An 18,244-nucleotide genomic window follows, 5' to 3' on the forward strand; every position below is an offset into this window, starting at 1 on the left:
CCCAGGGTCCCCGCCGGCCCAGGGGACAGAGGATCCTGGTCCTGCCTCCAGGCCTGAGAGGGGGCCCCTGTGAGCATCAAGTGGCCAGACTCGGGCTGAGACACGCTGGGCGGGCGTCAAAGCGCCCACTGAGGAAGGGGCTGGGGCAGGGAAGGGCTACACGCCACTGGCCCGTGTGGCTCCTTGGCAGCGGCTGCCACGCCCTGGTGTCCTTGGGGAAAAAGGCTCCAGGCACTGTGGGGGCTCTCCTCTGGGGATGCGGCCTGCTGGGCTCTGGCTGTCTCTCCGCTGCGTGTCTCGCTGAGATGCCGACTGCCCTGAGTGGAGGCAACGAGAATGCCAGCCCCCCAGCCTGCTGCTCTCGGGCAGCCTCCGTCCTCCACGCCGGCCACTCCCAGCCCGTCCTGCAGCCAGCCCTTCCCTCGGAGCCTGGCCTCTCCGGGCCATGCTGGTGTATCCGCTGCTAACCCGCGAGGCCTGTCCCCTGGCAACAAAACCCGGCGCCTGTCCTTCTCGCGGGGCAACCAGGGTGGCTCTGGGGACCCCACGGAGCCCTGTGGCCGAGAGCCGGGGACCCCAGGATGGGAGGGCGGAGCCTCAGGTCCCGAGGGTGTGGCCGCACGGACGCCGTCCTCTGCTCTTCCACACAGTGTTCCTCTCGGCCTCGAGCGCCCACGCCGTCCTGGCGAGGGGGCGGCGTGCGGGCACCTTCCTGCTGGAGGAGCTCTTCCAGGGAAACCTGGAGAAGGAGTGCTTCGAGGAAGTCTGCGTCTACGAGGAAGCCAGAGAAGTGTTTGAAGACGGAGCAGCCACGGTGTGCCCCCTGCCCTCCTCTCCCCCCGCCCTCGCCTGTCCCTTCCAGTCCCTCCCACTCCCGCTGCCGAGAGCCTGTGATTCTCAGAGACTGAGCTTAGTCGCTGGCCCAGGACACAGGCGGTGGCTCACACCTGTCATCCTAGCCCTCTGGGAGGCCAGGGCAGGAGAATCTCTTGAGGCCAGGAGCTCAAGACCAGCCTGGGCCACATAGCCAGACTTTGTCTCTACAAAAAATTTAAAAATCAGCTGAGCATGGTGGCATGCACCTGTAGTCTCAGCTCCTTGGGAGACTGAGGCAGAAGGATCCCTTGAGCCCAGGAGGTCAAGGCTGCAGTGAGCCGTGATCATGCCACTGTACTCCGGCCTGGGTGACAGAGTGATACCCTGTCCCAAAATAATAATGATTGACCTATTTGCTTGCCAGGAGAGTGACACAACCTTCATTTTACAAATGGAAAACAGGCTTAGAGAGGCGACTTAACGCTCCCTTGGCCACTGCTAGCAAGCGGGCCCAGGCTGCCAGTTCAGACCCGCTCCGGCGCTGTCTTCAGGTCAGGCAAACTCAGCACGTGGACTACATTAGCAGGCACACGCAGACCAGATCGCCCATCAAACATGGACGAGACCACCAGTCACACACGGGCTGGATCACCTGTCACACACAGATGAGACCCTCTGTCACACACGGACTAGATTGCCCATCACACCGCACCTGACTGTCGTGACTCTGAGAGAATCTAGCACTTTATTGGAGACTTAGTTGTTTCCATAAGTCAAAAAAATGTTTAAACATAAAAGGCCCCCTAGAGTGGATACACAGCGAGGAAATCTCACACAATCCCCACGTTGGGTTTTGATCTTTTCATCCACGCAGGTACAGGTCTAGCCCAAATAACCTGGTAGGAATTTGCCACTTTGAACCACTCATACATGTATCAGAAGAGAGAGAGGCAAGTCAGAACCTGAGTTGAAGCCTGTGGGTGAAGGTCTGTGTGTAATTATTTCAGAATTGTGGCATATTGAGTAAAGACTTTCCAATCTGACATATACATGTAGTCATAATTAAGGGCGGTTCAGAAGAAAGTATTGACCCGAGCCTCTAGTATATCTTTAAAAGGTTTTTTAAAATTGTAGTTTCCTGAGTGCTCACATTTGAGAGAACTCTTCTGAAATAGACCATCTTTAATGCAACTAACAGAAAAAAGAAAAGCCGGGCACGGCGGCTCAGCCTGTCATCCCAGCACTTTGGGAGGCCAAGGTGGGAGGATCGCTTGAGCCCAGGAGTCTGACACCAGCCTAGGCAATAGAGTGAGACCTCATCTCTACAAAAAATTAATTTTTTAAAAATAAAAGATAACTTAGGCCGGGCACATTGGCTCAGCCTGTCATCCCAGCACTTTGGGTGGCCAAGGCGGGAGGATGGCCTGAGCCCAGGGGCTCGAGACCAGCCTGGGCAACTTGGTGAGACTTTGTCTCTACAATAAATCACAAAAACTACCCAGGTGTGGTGGTGTGTGCCTGTAATTCCAGCTACTTGGAAACCTGAGGCAGAAGGACCGTCTAAGCACAGTGGGTCGAGGCTGTGGTGGCCGTGAGCATGCCCCTGCACTCCAGCCTGGGCGACAAGAGTGAGATTCCAACTCAAAAAAAAAACATAAGGCATGAGAGAAGAGTACAAACACTTTCAAAGAATTGTGTCCTAAATGTCCTGCTCAAGAGAAATTCCAGCACTTAATTTACCACTTGTGACACCGTTTAGCTTGTTTGATGTTCAAGTGTGCTCTTGGGAGATGCCATTTCTTACACTTTTTTTCTAGGCTTTTAATTGGGATCATTCTTCTCATTTTAGACCCTCCCACCCAAACTAACAGCCCCACCCCCACACATAACACCTTTAAAATTCTAATCTTCTCTTTTAAAGAAAAGGTGATGTGACTCCCATCTCCATCGCGTGGTCCGGTGAGGGTGGCTGTGGCGCTGCCCGGGAGGGCGGGTGACGGGGGCTGTGGACGGCAGTGCCGCGTCTGACTGTCCGCCTTCCTCACATAGTCGTAGCAAACCCAAGTTGAAGAGGCTGTCTCACTTGTGCATCAGCTAACACACACGTGACATAAACACAGACTCTTAAGGAGACACAGAAGTTTCACATCCTTCCTTCCAACCAGTCTTCTCCTGTTAGAAGTCAACATTCTCTCGTCTTCGAGTCCGTCTACAGGAGAGAACAGAGAGAGTCGAGCGCCCCGTTGGTAACATTTCTGCATTTTGACTCCGCAGGAGGGATTCTGGCAGGTGTATGGGGGTGAGTGCCTTCCTTCTCCTCGGGGCACTGTCTCCGCTGCTTTCTCCTCGCGATGAGGCTGGGGCGTGGGCTGAGGGCGGTTGGTGACGTGAGGCCAGTGGGCTTGGGCCTCTGGCTCCGGGCCCAGCACATCTCTCCCAGGACGGGTGGGGCCTGGATTCTCCCCGGGGCTCTGGACCACGGGACACACCGTGGATGCAGGCGTGCCAGGCACGTGGGGGGCCGGGCCAGGGGCAAGAGGGCCCCACCCAGGGCAGCTCCTTTTGCCTGCCTGGCCGGGAGCCCCTGGGAAGGTGCCTGCTGCAGGAAGGGCATCTTGACCTTGGAAAGCGACCGGGCTGGCGACTGCTGGACAGGTGTTCCTGTGGGGGTGACTACAGGAGGGATGGGACAGAAGTGACGCAGATTCAGGACCAAGGGGGGATGACAACAGCCCAAGGACCTTCCTGCCATGAATAAGGAACAAGCTGCAGCCTCCGCCGGCCAGGCCCCAGGACTGGGGAATGAGGACGGGCCCAGAGTGCAGAGGGAGGCAGAGGCTGGGGGGGACGGGCCAGGGTGCGAAAGAGACAGAGCCTGGGGGTGATTCGGCCCAGGGCACCTGGCACCAAAGGGCAGGCCCAGGGCCGGGCGTGGCAGGGGCGTCCCCGTCACCGGCCCGTCCCCTGGCAGGCGGCTCCCCGTGCGTGTCCCAGCCCTGCCTCCACAACGGGTCGTGCCAGGACCACATCCGCGGCTTCACCTGCACCTGCAGCCCCGGCTACGAGGGCAGGACTTGTGCCCTGGGTGAGCCCTGCCCTGCCCCACCCCATCCCCCGGGCCCAGGCCGGGCCTGCCCACCTGCTCAGGCTCCCCCAGGCGGGGCCCGCCTGGGCATGCGCGTGAAGACCCCTTGGGGCTCGCCCCTCCTCCAGAAGTGACGCCCGAGCGTGCTGCCCTATGAACGGCCCTCCCGCCCCTGTCACCCTGTCTTTTCCACGGCCCCTTGGGGACCCCTTCCCCTCCCCACCCGCCCCCGCCTCAGCCGTTCACCCTCTGCTCTCAAGCTGGGCACACTCGGGCGCCTTCAGGGCCGGGTGCCCAGTGGGAGACACACAGACGCAATGCTGAGCATGGAGACAGGCCTCCCTCAACGCTGGTGAAGTGTCCTGGTTCCTGTTATTTGCCGGCAGCCGCCGAGGCTGGTGCCCTTGACCCCTCGAAGCCTCTGGGCAGCAGCACGGAGTCCATCTTTCTGGGGACAGCATCCCTGTGGCCCAGGCCTCTCCTCCGAAGTCCAGATTTCCGCTCCATCCGCCTCAGTGACGGCCCAGGGGCCGCCCCAGACTGAACACGCAAAGGGGGGCTCTGGCCGGCCCCCACGTCCCCTTCCAAATCTTCTGCCTTTCCGTGGAAAGCCTCCCCAGCCACACTGACCACCCTTTCCCACACTCCCCCAAGAAGCAGTTCGAGGGCGCAGCCCCTGCCGGGGGAGGCCAGAGAGAGAGCCAGAGAGAGAGGATGCGCTTGGAGCAGCCAGGTGGAAACATGTCCTGGGCACAAGTGGCGGTGTCGCCACTCACAGACCTTGCCTTCACGCATGTCCTAGCACGTGGAGCGTGGAAGGGCTCGCACCCAGGATCGGAGAGCCAGAGCCCGTTGAGGAGGGTGGCGTGACGATCCACGCCGGCATTTCGGGGCTTTCCTTTTCTCCTTTCCAGCTAAGAATGAATGTCACCCAGAGCGGACGGACGGGTGCCAACACTTCTGCCTCCCGGGACAGGAGTCATACACGTGCAGCTGTGCACAGGGCCACCGGCTGGACAAGGACCGTCGAGGCTGCGTCCCCCACGGTGAGCGCCCGTGGGCCTCGCTCCTGCCCTGTCCCCCCTCCCCCCTCCCTCCAAGTCACCCAGGAAGGTTCGGGATGAGCACGCGAGGGCCACCGTGACTCTCCCCGGTCCCGGCCTCCCCCGGGGCAGTGGCAGCGCCAGAAAGCACCACGAGGCACCCGGCCTGCCCACCACCCTGAGAGCGCGAGCCTTGAGCCCAGGAGCTGTGGGGAGTCCATATTTTAAAACCTGTAGTTACATGACTTTCAGAGCAGTTTGTCGTGCGGTGGTGGGAATCCAACTGTGTTCAGCTGGCGTGAGAACCTGACCCCGCGACGGTCTCTTCTTGCGTTGTGCAATGCAGACCCGTGCGCCTGTGGGGTCCTGCCTGTCCAGCGCGCCCCCGCCCCGGGGAGGAGTGAGCAGAGCCCACCTGAGCTCCCATGGCAGGTAACTGGCTTTCCCCGTGGGCTCAGGGAGCTGCGTGAGTGGCACCTGCCCGGGTAGATCCCTAAAGCAGCCTTGTCTGACAGGAATGAGATGCCAGCCACGTGACACTTCAAACCAGGCAGCAGTGAGGGCATTTAGGTAAAAGTAAGCGAAACTGACCTTGATGCTATAGTGAACCCAACACATACATATTTTTTTGAGTTGGAGTCTCACCCCGTCACCCGGGCTGGAGTGCAGCGGCATGCTCATGGCCACTGCAGCCTCGACCTGCTGGGCCCCGGCGATCTTTCTGCCTCCGCCTTCCAAACAGCTGAAACTCCAGGCGCATGCTACCACACCCGGCGAAATTTTTATGTTCTATTTATTTATTTTTTGAGTTGGATTCTCACTCCATTGCCCAGGCTAGAGTGCAGTGGCATGCTCATGGCCACCCCAGCGTCGACCTATTGGGCTCCGGCAATCCTTCCACCTCAGCCTTCCAAGTAGCCGGAGCTGCAGGCCCACGCTACCATGCCCGGCTAATTTTTTTTGATTTATTGTAGAGATGAGGTCTCACCAAGTTGCCTGGGCTGGTCTAGAACCCGCGACTCAGACCTCCCAAAGTGCTGGGATGACAGGCTAAGCCACTGAGCCCGGCCAACCTAATATATTTAAATACAGTAGGGCCCCTACATATGAGCCTTCAAGTCACACTTTGAGGATGTCCAGCTGCATCTTCACGTATGCTTTCTCTCCACCGGGTATTGGCATCACCTGTTAAGGACACACAGAACTGCAGAGCCGATTGAGCTCGCCGGGCCCTGGGCTGACTTTGCTGGACTTGGAACAAGTCGGGCTCACGAACGCTCTCACAGTGGAGCTCATTCCATGATCACTTCTGCGTGTAATGCAGACTACTTACTGGGCTCCTTCCCTCTCGCCTCCATGCTAAGCCACTGAAGTCCGTGGCCGCTCTCCCTGGTGGCCACCTGGGGGACACGCCCTGAGGTTCCTGGTGTGAGAGGCTTGGCTTCCCCCATTCTCGCAGGACGGCTCCGCCCGGCACAGTCCATGGTGGAGGATGGGGAGGACAGGGTGGTGCCTGGTGACCTGCCACGGCCCAGGAGGGAGACGGGCAGACCACAGGGCAGGGAGGCTGGGCTGCAGGGAGGTGAGAAGGTCAGGCAGAGGTGGCACGCCGGCTGCCACTTGCAGATTTTGCTTCCTCTCCCACGTCCTCTCCTCTCTGGGGCTGCAGGACTATTCCTCCCGGCATGAGCCTGTGAGGGCACGGAGGGCCGGTGCTGGGTGGCCGGGGTGCGGGGGGCCCCCACAGAGGGTAAACGATCTGGCTCAGTCGTCACCCACAGGAAGACGCGGCCGCTCCGTCCGCAGGGTGACCAGCATGGGTGAGGCACAGAGCCGTGGCCCGGCAAGCATGCTCTGAGCACCAGTCAGGCATGCGTGGAGACACAGGTCATCGAGGCCAGCAAGCTGAACACAGTTAGATTCCCAATACTGCACTACAAATTGCTCTGAATGCATGTAATTACAGTTTTTAAAACATGTCACTGCGACAGGGTCTCTCTATGTTTCAGGTTAGTCTTAAACCCTTGACCTCAAGGAAGCCTCCTGCCTTGGCCTCCCAAAGTGCTGGCTGATTTAACTGAATTAACTTACAAAATTTTCCAAAAACAAACTTCAAAAAAGAGAGTAGCTAAGGGACCAAGCAAAACGCAAGAGTTGAAAATTATCTTTAGAACTTGCTTCTTACACTATAAGGTAAAAAACCACCCTGCAGGCGCCAATGCATTTGACCACACGTCTAACGGAACGGTGGCGCAAATGCCGATTTCCCAGACTCGGCCTGAGCCCCCCCCCAGCCACAGTGAGAAGCGAGGGTCCGGCTCTTGACTCACAGCAGCTGCTCCTAAGGGGCAATCGCGAGCGGCCACACACAGGAGGCCCAGATATTGGCTACAGGGAGTTTCAGAAACTTTTATACTCTGCTCAGCGTCTTCTGCTTTACTGGCCTCTGAGAATTCTAACAATTATGTCCAGAGCCGGTCCCTTACACGCGGCCTCATTCAATCCTCCAGACACCTCTCACTTCTCCACTTTCTGTCCCTGGTGATAGTTTTGCTCTGAAATCTCCCTCTTCTGCCTTGCTGTAGACACAGGGCTTATCTTTTTCTAATCTTCTACCTTTAACCTGTCTGCGTTTTTATATTTAAGGCGCATGTTCCTTTTTTTGAATTGGAGTCTCACTCTGTTGCCCAGGCTGGAGTACAGTGGCACGCTGCTCACGGCCACTGCAGCCGGACTCAGGCGATCCTTCCGCCTCAGCCTTCCAAATAGCGGAACTACAGGTGCGTGCTACCATGCCTGGATTATTTTGTGATGTATTGTAGAGACGAGGTCTCACCAAGTTGCCCAGGCTGGTCTTGAACCCCAGGCTCAGGCAATCCTCTCACCTCGGCCTCCCAAAGTGCTGGGATGATCGGCTAAGTCCCCGAGTCCTGCCTTTTTTAAAATTTATTGGAGAGACGAGGTCTTGCCAAGTTGCCCAGGCTGGTCTCGAACCCCCGGGCTCAGGCCATCCTCTCGCCTCGGCCTCCCAACGTGCTGGGATGACAGGCTGAGCCTTGGCGTCTGACCAAGGTGCAGTTCTATAGGCAGAATGAAACTGGCTTGCATTTTTAGCCAATCTGACAAACCCCTGCCTCTTAACTGGGGCACTCAGACCGCTCTGCAAGTGCTTGCGCCTGTTGCTACAGTGAGGTTAATCCACCCCTTCGCCATTTTCCATTTTTCTCATCTTTTCTTTCTCCCTCTTTCGGTCTTCTGCGGATTGAGTGTGCCATGACTCCACCTTGTCTCCTCCGTGGGATTATGGCCTCTGGCCTTTGGCCCTGCTGGGTGGCTGCTTCCCAGCGTGGATGCATCGTCGGCTGGCACGTTGGCTCCCTCCGGCCAAGCTCGCCGCTATGAGGCTGCCCACGCTGCTATAGCCACCACGCCCGCAGCCCTCCCAACCTCATGCTGCTTTCGTCATGTGTTCCTTCCGTAGATGCCACCAATGCCACTCTCTACTTTTATTATTTTTGCTTAAACGATATCTTAGAAAAAGAGTCACCCGGATCCTGGACACAGCAATCCGCTGAACGGGGGCGGCTCCCTCCTTAGCCCTCGCTCTGCTGTGGGACCCAGGCCCCGCTGGGGCCATCGCCTTCCGCCATGTTCCTTCTCTGTCGCCTGTGCTGAGGTTCTGGGAAGAAGTCCTTGGTGCCTGTCCACCTGGAGCAGCGCTGAAAGATGCTTTATCTGGGTACAGACCCAGGCTGGCGGCCTCGCCTCTCAGCACACGGCCATGAACCACAGCCTCCGGCCCCCTTGTTCCACACGCGGGCCCTGTCGCCCTGCGTGTTGCTCCACACACGTCCGCCTTCCCTGAGACTTTCCCTTTATTGCTGGCTTTGGGGAGCTGAAGGTCACTGCCTCTTGCTGTTGTTTCCCTCATGTCTCTGATGCCTCAGGCTTGCTGAGATTCCTGAATCTGTGGGTTTAAAGTTTTTCCATCACACTGGGAGAAATTCTGGCCATTATTTCTTCACATTCTTTTTTCTCTCCTCTCCTTTGGGGACTGCAATTAATGTACCTGAGGCTGTTTGAAATTCCACAGTTCAGAAGTGATCTGTTCACTTTTTTAAAAAATCTCCCTTCTCTGTGTTTTAATTTGGTTATTTTCTGTTGCTGTGCCTTCAAGATCTCTAATAAAAGTAGAGAGTGGCATTGGTGGCATCTTTTCTTTTCTTTTGCAGTGCCTCTAATCTACCACCAATGCTTTCCAGTGAATTTTCAACCTCACTCATTGTAATTGGCATCCAAAAGTTTAATTTGGGTCTTTAAAAAAAGTCTTGTCTGTATTTAACTTTCTGAATATTTGGAATCTAGTTATAATCGCTGTTTTATTCCTTGTCTGCTGACATGACGTCCGTCCTGAGTCCGTGTCGTGGGTTTTTCTTCCCTCCTGTTCCTCGTGTGTCTGGTGATCTCTGGCGGACAGCCAGGCGTGAGGACTCTATCTCGATAATCAGGTGCCAGGCAGTCTGTGCTCCATACACGTGTCTGCGTGTTGCTCTGGGACACAGTTGAGGCCCCTGGAGATGGTGTGGTCCTCTGGCCTACGGCCTTGGTGGTTGCTCGGCAGAACCAAAACGGTGCTCGGTGGAGCGAGGCTATTCCCTGCCCGAAGCCAGGCCCTCTCGGCCCGCCCCTCCCAGTGCCCCATTCGATTTTTTAAGTCAGCGGCAGGAACAGGCGCCGTCCCCAGCCAGGCACATGCCCAGCGCGGCTCCTCTGGCCCGGCTGGGTGGCTCCTTCCCCAGACGTGGCGTGCATGTGTCATCGCTGCTCTGCTGGAAACCGCGGCTCTCCAGTGCCCTCCCCCAAGGCCTCCCCGCTCCAGGACTCTGTTCCACCAACTCTGGCCACTGTGGCCTCCCTAGGCCCCCAGGACTCTCTTCCACTCAGGGAGTCTGCAGGGCTCCCCAAGGCTTCCGTCCTGCCCGTGGAAACTTGGTGTTACACGCTCTGAAAACATCTGTTCATAACCTGTCTATCTTCTTGTTGTTGCCAGTGGAAGGGTAAATCGGACCACTCGCTACCTCGCCTTGGCTGAAAGGGGCTCAGCCTCGCTTTACACCTGAGCAAACAGAAGCTCCGACTACCTATGTTCTGCTCAAGGTCTTGCGGCCACCGGAGTGGTGGCGAGGGTCCCAGCGCTGGCGCCCGTGTCCCTGACCACCAGACTCTCTGGCCTCCTGGTCCTGCAAATTGCCACCAGCCATTTATTGTCTGTTCTGGTTTTGAAAGGTGAAACTGACAAATTCCGAAGGAGAAGACTTCTGTGGCGGGGTCATAATACAGGAAAATTTTGTGCTGACAACGGCCAGATGTTCACTATTACACCGCAATATTAGAGTGAAAACAAGTAAGTATGCTATCATGAATTTTTTAAAGAGCACAGAGGAAATGTAACTAATCTATGTGGGAATGAAATGAAAACTTTGAAACTGGGATTTTTATTTCTAAGGCAACATAGAACTGAGCCTAGCTCTAAGGCTGAGATGCTCATAGGATCGGAGCACACATGTCAGCTGCTAGCCGGGGTCTGGGCGCAGCACAGACGAGTGCGCACCACTCTCGGCAAAGGAGGAGGTTGCAGCCTGGGAAGGCGTGGCTTCACTGACCCGAAATAAGCCGTCATGGCACCAGAGATGGGCTCAAGCCCCGCCACGCCGGGCTGTGGCTGTGACGGCAGCCTCCTCACCCGACGTCCCCGTGCCCATTTCTCCATGTGTACAGATGAGGCGGGGGTTTCCGTCCCACCAGGAGGATCCGAAGGGCCTTGACACACACACACACTCGCCCTCCATCCCTAACCGACAAACGGCCCGACGCTGGTCAACGCTGGGCCACGGCCGCCCCCGCCTCCGACGGGCCTGGGGGGGTCCTGCTTTCCCAGCATCCCCAGCCCCGCTGAGTTCCCAGCAAGAGAACCAGCTTCGACTGTCTTAGGGGACTGTGCGAGGCAGGCCGTGGCTGTGAGCTGATGGCGCGTCCTGTGACTGGCCTTCCAGCCCGCAGATGGGCGCGGGGTGACGGTGGGGCGAGGAGCCCAGCATGTGCTGTGGGGCCGGCCTCCGCCTCGCCCCGTGACTCGGAAGTCCGTCTCTGCTTGGCTAGATTTTAAAGAGCTGGTGACTGACTGTCCATGGTTTCAGGTTTTAACAGAACCAGTGAGGACCCACGGGCCATCGGCGTCAAGCGCGTGCACGTGCACCTGTGGTATGACCAAGAGACAGGGGACAACGACGTGGCACTGCTGGAGCTGGCGGGGCCCGTCCCCTGCCCGGGTGCAGGGGCCCCTGTGTGCACCCCCGAGACGGACTTCGCTGAACACGTGCTCGTCCCGCGAACAGGCGGCCTCCTCAGCGGCTGGGTCACAGGCGGCGCCCGCCTGGGCACCTCTCTGGCCACACTGCCTGTCACACACGTGGACGGCGCGGAGTGTGGACAGGTCCTCAACATGACCGTCACCACTAGGATGTCCTGTGAGAGGGGGGCCATGGCAGCCGGGCACTGGGCAGAGGGCAGCGTGGTGACCAGGCAGCACGGGGGCACCTGGTTCCTCACGGGGGTTGTGGGCTCGCAGCCGGCAGGAGGCAGGACTGCCACGTTCCTTGTCACCAAGCTCTCGAGGTACTCCCTGTGGCTTAGGCGGGTCCTGAAGTAGCCGGAGCCCAGCCAGCCGGAGGGGACCGGACCCCGGTGGGATTCCAGGCCTCCATGGCCACCGTGGGGGTGTCAGAACGTCAGATAGTTAAAGCTGTCATGGCACAGAGCAACCGGCCACCCCAGAACGCCAGTTCCCGCTCACTAGGTGTTACTGAGGGCTGCGATAGTTCCTGAGCCAGAACTTTGTCGAAACAGAGACCTCAGAGAAAAATGGCACATTACACAATAAAATGCTCTGCCAGTCGTGAGGCTGCCCGATGTCCTAAGCTGTCTCCTCTTCCACGTCCGGTGCCTTGTCTGGCAACACCTGTCTGTGCACACGGGCACGGCTGGCTGCAGAAGCTTCGAGGCGGCGCTGGGGTGACCTGCTCTGATTCAGCGATCGCAGGTGTGAGCGGGGCGGCTGCTCAGTGTGGAAGAAGCCAGAGGAGGGGTGACATCGCAGAGGCGTTAAGTCAGGAAGCAGGGGGCTGAGGACGCAGAGTGTGAGGGGTCTCCCCCTCAGCCTCCCAGGTGCCGGACTACAGGTATGCGCCACCACGCCTGGTTAGCTTTTTTTTTGGTAGAGACAAGGTCTCATATGTTGCCCTGGCTGATCTCAAACTCCTGGACCCAAGAGGTCCTCCCGCTCAGCCTCCCAAAGTGCTGGGATGACAGGTGTGAGTCGCTGCAGCCAGCTGTAACTCAGACTTTTAAGCCTTTTTATTCTCCAGCAAGTCTTTCACTTATTCTTTAACCCCAGAATTTTAACTTTTTTTTTTTCCAACCTGCTGATGAATTGGCCGGTTCTCTGTAAGGACCCTGGCAAAAATTAATATCCTAATTTAAGACAAGTTAACAGGGAGGGCAGTGACATGGCCAGGGCGAATTTTAAAGTCTTGGTGACATCTAGTTGTATCACTTTCGTAAGGTAATGAGGCTGCCGCCCTAAAGACCCACCGAAGATCTGAAAACCAGCAAGGGAGCACGACAGGCTTTAGGTGGATGCTGCCGCAGGAATGTCTGCAGTTTTGCTGACAGCATTTGAATGGCAGCTTTGGTTTGCTAGAATCATTTCCAACGCAGCCCAGGCAGAGGGGGAGCATGTGAGGGACCCGCTGGGGAACGGTGAAATCGATCAACAAGCGCAGCCAGAGGGGCCTGAACCTAAACGGTCAGCAAAGATGCAGGGACCTGGGGAAGCTGACACGACTAGCTGGCATCAAATGGATGACTGGAACCACGACTAGCTGGCATCAAATGGATGACTGGAAACCACTTGGCATAAGCCATCTGGTCAGAGCAAGGCAACTCGAGGAAGGGGAACTCGGCCAGGAGGACGTGTGAAGACAGCCAAGCCAGTGACACTTGGGCAAATGTTGTCCCGTCGTACCAAACACTTCAACGCACACCTCTGCGTGCGCCCGTGGACTTGAATGAGGCCTGAGTGCCCAGAGGTGAGCATAAGGGCCAAGGGAGCCATGCGTTGCCCTGAGTGACCAGTCCTGACTCTACTCACTGCTCACTGCTAAGTCACCGAAAATGGTGGCACACCTCCACTTTCCCTACTGGAGCCAGAAGAATGAAATTCAGGTGTGCCGGTGGAAGCTCCAAGATTCAAATCGCCGTGAAAGTCATCTTAAGCAGGCGTGGAGGGAAGTTGATGGTGCACACAGAGCAGTGGGGAGGACCAGCTTTCCATGCACACACTGTAAGGGAACAGGCCCACGGACACCACCCTAGTGAGGAAACAGATGTGGCACCCAAAGGCCCCGTGGGAGGTTGCTGTGTGCCCGCCCAGGGGACGTGCTTACCTGTCGTGGGCACAGAGGCGCAGTGGGCCTTGCTGCCGGTGAAGGGCAGCTCCCTAGGCCAAAAGCCCTGGTATGAAATCCACAGGCCCACCTCCCTTCCCGCATTCAGCCCTCGTGAGCGGAGGTATCCTACATGGACGTGAGTGAGGAGACTGGGTCATACGAGGGACCAAGCCTTCCCAGCCGCGCTGGGACACGTGCTCCTAGAAACCAGCTCCTTGTGTGTGACAGGAACTGAGCGGCCACCACAGCCCATGGAGTCCTGGTGGGAGCCCAGTGCCCACACATGGGCACGAGCCACCTCCAAGGGACAGCCCAGCCCCAAGAGAGCACCCAACAGCACCACGGGGAGCAACTTCCCCTCAACCCTGGGCATGGTGGCTTGGAGCATGTGGACGAGACAGCACCGTGCCAGGCCTGGGGCAGCTGTCCCAGGCCAGAGGAGCCCAAGCCTCGCACCGCGGCCCCATGGGGTAAGGGAGTTCTCACTCTCTCGGGCATGAGGGTGAACTGTGACCTCACAGAAGAGGCAGGGTGCGTGTCTCCGAGGCACGCAGGCCAGCCGTCGGAGATTCAGGAGCGTCCTTCTTATAACCGGCCGTGCCAGCAGGCTGGTCGTGCTCAGCTCTCCAGCCCCTGGACCTGCGAGGAAACACGTCTGCATTTTACACCACCCCGCTTGGGATCTCTGTTACAGCAGCCCCAGCAGACCGACCCAACACTGCATGACGTTACCAGGGCACAGAGTGACTCGAGTCAGCAGACACCGCACTGCGAGTCAGGCCCTCCCATGAGGCCTCCAGCCTTCATTCTGCTGGGTGACCCTGCCCACCTGCAGGCTTGGTGAGTGATCTGAGCCTGAGGAGGGCAGCCGGGGCTCAGTCGTGCAGGCAGGCGTGCCAAGCGCATCTCGCCTCATGACAGTGTCAGCGTGGGAAGTGCCCGCAGGGTTGTGGCCCCATGGGAAGTTGAGGAGCGTCTGCACAGGTGGCTGAGAAAGCTGGAACACCGGCATCAAATTAAATTCTGCCTCCAAAAAGAGGCCTTAGGCTGGGCGTGGTGGCTCGTGCCTATAATTCCAGCACTTTGGGAGGCTGAGGTGAGAGGACTGCCTGAGCCTGTGGGTTTGAGACCAGCCTGGGCAACTTGGTGAGACCTCATCTCTACGATAAATCAAAACTTAGCCAGGCATGGTGATGCATGCCTGCAGTTCCAGCTACTTGCAAGGCTGAGGCGGAAGGATTGCCTGAGCCCAGTGGGTTGAGGCTTCCGGGGGCCAGGGGGCATGCCAGTGCCCTCCAGCCTGGGTGACAAAGTAAGACTCCAACTCAAAAAAAGGGGGGCCTTAAATTAACCAGCATTTTTATGATAGCAAATGTTCATATTTAATATATAAAAATAGATGGATTAGGAAGATATAAGGAAGAACATGCCACTTGTTCACAATGGAAATGCCTTTTATACAAAGAGCTACAAAAGTTATAAAATGCCTTTGGGGACAGCGTGTGGCAAAGCATCTTCAGAGTCCTTCAGAGAAGCTTCCTAGAACTCAGAGCCACCAGTTCTGTGTTCTCTGAGCTGCTGTCAGTTACAAAGATGACAGAGCTCACTTGCGTGTGCTGGAAAACTCGGTCTCAGGGTCCTTGGGAGGAGGCCAAAGAGTTCCAGCCCAAGAGTCAGGCCGTGACACAGGCCTCGCCTCGCGGGCGCCACTGCAGTCCAAGGAGGAGTGCTCTGCCGTCCTCAGGGCTCCCTTGCACACTCAGCACACCGTGGACAGCGGGGGAAACGGGTTCTGCTTGCTGACAACCAGCTTCTGGTGCTGATGCGATATGTAGCCTTTGATGTGACCCTGGGGGCGAGAAAGGGAGCCAGTCATGTTTCTGAATCCGAGTCACACCAAAGACTCTAGGTGACGCAACTGACCCTGGGCATAAACGCCCTTCCCGATTATAGGGGGAGTTCAATCCACGGGAGTACAGCAAACCAAAGCAAGCCAGCTGGCCCTCTGTATCCGCGGGTTTCACACCAGCAGATTCGACCAACCACGGATCGGAAATGCCTGGAAAGAGGGACTGTGCCTACCCATGTGAACAGGCCTGTCGTGATCCCCCAAACGCCACAGTTTAACAAACATGTGCATAGTGTGTCCGTGGTACTAAGCTAAGCACTCAAGAAGTAGCCCAGAGAGGATTTAGAGTGCACGGGAGCAGATGCAGAGGGTCGACGCAAACCCCGCGTGGCGTGTGTCAGTGGTCTGAGCATCTGCGGGTTCTGGCCTCCATCGAGGGGACCACCGAGGGCCGATGTCCCTCTGGCAGGGAGCATCCAGACATGCATCACATCCATCCCTCGGCCACAGGCCGCTTGAAAGGTGTCTCCTGGCATAGCATCCATTCCAGCAAAAACGCCATCCCAGAAGCGAAGGCCTCTTGGCAACCCCAACACGCTCACATAAAGCTTCGGGTTCCAGCCGGACTCCGCTGCGAGTGGCCGCTTGCGTCAGAACAAGATGCACGTACCATGTATATCAGGTTGGCCAGAATGCACTGGACCTCGTCGGTGTCCACGTCCTCCACCTGCATGAACTTCAGGGCCACCAGAAAGGCATCCAAAGACAACTGGTGCGTTTTGAGAAGCAAATACCTGGCGAGGAAAGGAGAGGGCCACCGGAGCTGCCACAGGTGCGCGCCTCCAGGACCCAGAAGGGCAAGACGGCGGCCGCGGGAGAACACCTGCAATCAGCCCCTGCTCGAGACACGAGAGAGGCGCCCCCTAGCGGGGACACGCTGAAGCACACTCTCCAAGGAAGAGCTCTCCGACAGAACTTGATGTCAACTGAAACTGCCCCTCGTACAATGTTTTCATGCTGACCGAGTCTGTCATTAACCTACGATGCATATTTTTTCCCATTTTAACATCCAAAATCAGGAGGCACTTGGCAATGGAGAGAGTCTTATGGACTCAATGAAAAGGGCCCTTGCTGGTTTTGAGATGCCAAGCACAGATGCTGCCAAGCGTGCCTCGGTCAGAAGTTTGACTGAGGGAGGAGAGCCCCCTTCCAGCATGACAGGTGGGAAAAGGATCGCTGACAGCGGTAGCTGGCCTCCCGTGAGAGGTTTCATGGGCTGAGCAAAGCGGGGGTGGCATGTCCCCGTGCTGATGGGCCCCAGGCGTCTGCCCCACGGAAGGTGAGGCCTGTCCCTCACCTGTCTCTAGGCCAGGCCCCCTGGCAGCAGGGGTTGCAGTGTTTCATTTCACCTCACGCAGCTAAAGGAAAATGACGGACGCCCACGTGGCTCCACCCTCAGACCGCGGCGGTCAGTCCTCCCCCTCCGACCAGCCCAGGCCCACCAGGAGCTCCATGTGCGGCCCCAGGAGCTCCATGTGCGGCCCCACACTCACACTTTCTTGAAGAGGTTCCGGTAGGTGATGATCTTCAGCTTTTCCAGGATGAGGAAGATCCCGCAGCGGATGAAGAAGGTCTCGTGCTTGGCCAGCGCCTCGTTGAGCAGCAGCAGGTTGCCCTCGCTGTGGGTGAGGAGACGCGTCACGCGCGGCATTGCAGGGGGGGGCGCCAACAGAGGTCTCTCACACAGCAGCGTGTGGCTTCTATCAGAAGACACGCCACCCTACCTTACGGCTCTGGTGACTTCCGCAAACTGCATGAGGTGATACTTTTTCAAGAGCTCGATGGTTGGCATATGGCCCTACGACGGAGACAATTTTCCACAATAAAAACACCTTCACTTTGGACATAAGTGTCTTGATGAAATTCTTATCAAGGAACTAGGTTTTAAGAAATCTGCAACCCACAGTGAGAAACTACCGTGGCTGGGGGAGGACATACCTCATCAACAAGGGTCCCGGCATAATGAACATTTATATACCTGACCCTGAATTATACCCCACATCTTTAAAATTAAAAGTTTAAAAAAAGAAAGAAATCTGCAAGCCGAGTGTCTTGGAATTTCTACTTAAGTACCTGACCGAGGACTGAAAACATCATCCTTGTACACTAGAAATCAGAAAACCTGGGTGAGCGTGGTCTGTCATCCAGCAACACGTGACCCCAATCTTAACCACCTCTCGTCTTTTGTCATGTGCACGACAGGAGGGGAAGTCGCAACTCAAGAAACGCTAAAACAAGCTAAGACTCTGGACAAGGAACATCCAGGAAGGACCCACGGCAACACTTCCCAGGGTCTGCAGCAGGGCCGGAGGTGGGGGGCAGGGACACCATCATGGCGTCTCCGTCACCAGGCGTCGGAGCTACTAAGTCAAACCACATGTGAGCACCACTTAATTTTTTAAAACTGTAAATGGGAGAAAACAAAGCTCTATCACTTTGAGGATGTACCAGTTATCTGGCATTTCTCGTCAAGTATCAAAATAAATTTTAGTGAGCCGGGTGCAGTGGCTCACACCTATAATCCCAGTACTTTGGGAGGCGGAGGCAAGAGGATTGCTTGAGTCCAGGGGTTTGAGACAAGTCTGGGCAACTTAGCAAGACCATGTCTCTAAAATAAATAAATAAACAAACTGGCTGGGTGTGGTAGCGCACATTTGCAGTTCCAGCTACTTGGAAGGCTGAGACAAGAGTATCACCTGAGCCCAGCAGGTCGAGGCTGCAGTGGCCGTGAGCATGCCCCTGCACTCCAGCCTGGGTGACAGTGTAAGACTCCAATGCAAAAAAAATTAAATTAAATTAATAAATAAACAAAATTTAGTGACTATATAAAACACGGGCTGGAATGACATTTTATTCTTTTTTTTTTTTTTTTTGAGTTGGAGTC

The 18,244-nt window shown here is 56.7% G+C and overlaps 2 protein-coding genes across 2 annotated transcripts in view; one reads left to right on the forward strand and one right to left on the reverse strand.

Moving 5' to 3' along the window:
- Window positions 1–445: 445 nt before the first annotated feature.
- On the forward strand, window positions 446–11,902 carry PROZ (protein Z, vitamin K dependent plasma glycoprotein). The gene is made up of 7 exons (XM_021709154.1): window positions 446–814; window positions 3,091–3,115; window positions 3,788–3,901; window positions 4,816–4,947; window positions 5,291–5,376; window positions 10,231–10,348; window positions 11,142–11,902. Exons 1-7 carry the CDS (start codon window positions 446–448, stop codon window positions 11,651–11,653), a joined length of 1,356 nt encoding a protein of 451 aa, XP_021564829.1. The 3' UTR covers window positions 11,654–11,902.
- Window positions 11,903–15,119: 3,217 nt separating this feature from the next.
- The window catches only part of PCID2 (PCI domain containing 2), a 23,799-nt gene continuing 20,674 nt past the window's right edge, over window positions 15,120–18,244 (reverse strand). The window contains exons 10-13 of the mRNA XM_021709155.1: window positions 17,085–17,158; window positions 16,854–16,979; window positions 15,971–16,094; window positions 15,120–15,300 (exon numbers count right to left, since the gene is read on the reverse strand). Coding sequence (XP_021564830.1) covers window positions 15,211–15,300; window positions 15,971–16,094; window positions 16,854–16,979; window positions 17,085–17,158 — 414 coding nt within the window. The 3' untranslated portion in view covers window positions 15,120–15,210. The remainder of the gene's footprint in view (window positions 15,301–15,970; window positions 16,095–16,853; window positions 16,980–17,084; window positions 17,159–18,244) is intronic.

This window comes from Carlito syrichta, unplaced genomic scaffold (assembly GCF_000164805.1).
Source record: "Carlito syrichta isolate Samal-C Ts95f unplaced genomic scaffold, Tarsius_syrichta-2.0.1 Scaffold169017, whole genome shotgun sequence".
NCBI lineage: Eukaryota > Metazoa > Chordata > Mammalia > Primates > Tarsiidae > Carlito > Carlito syrichta.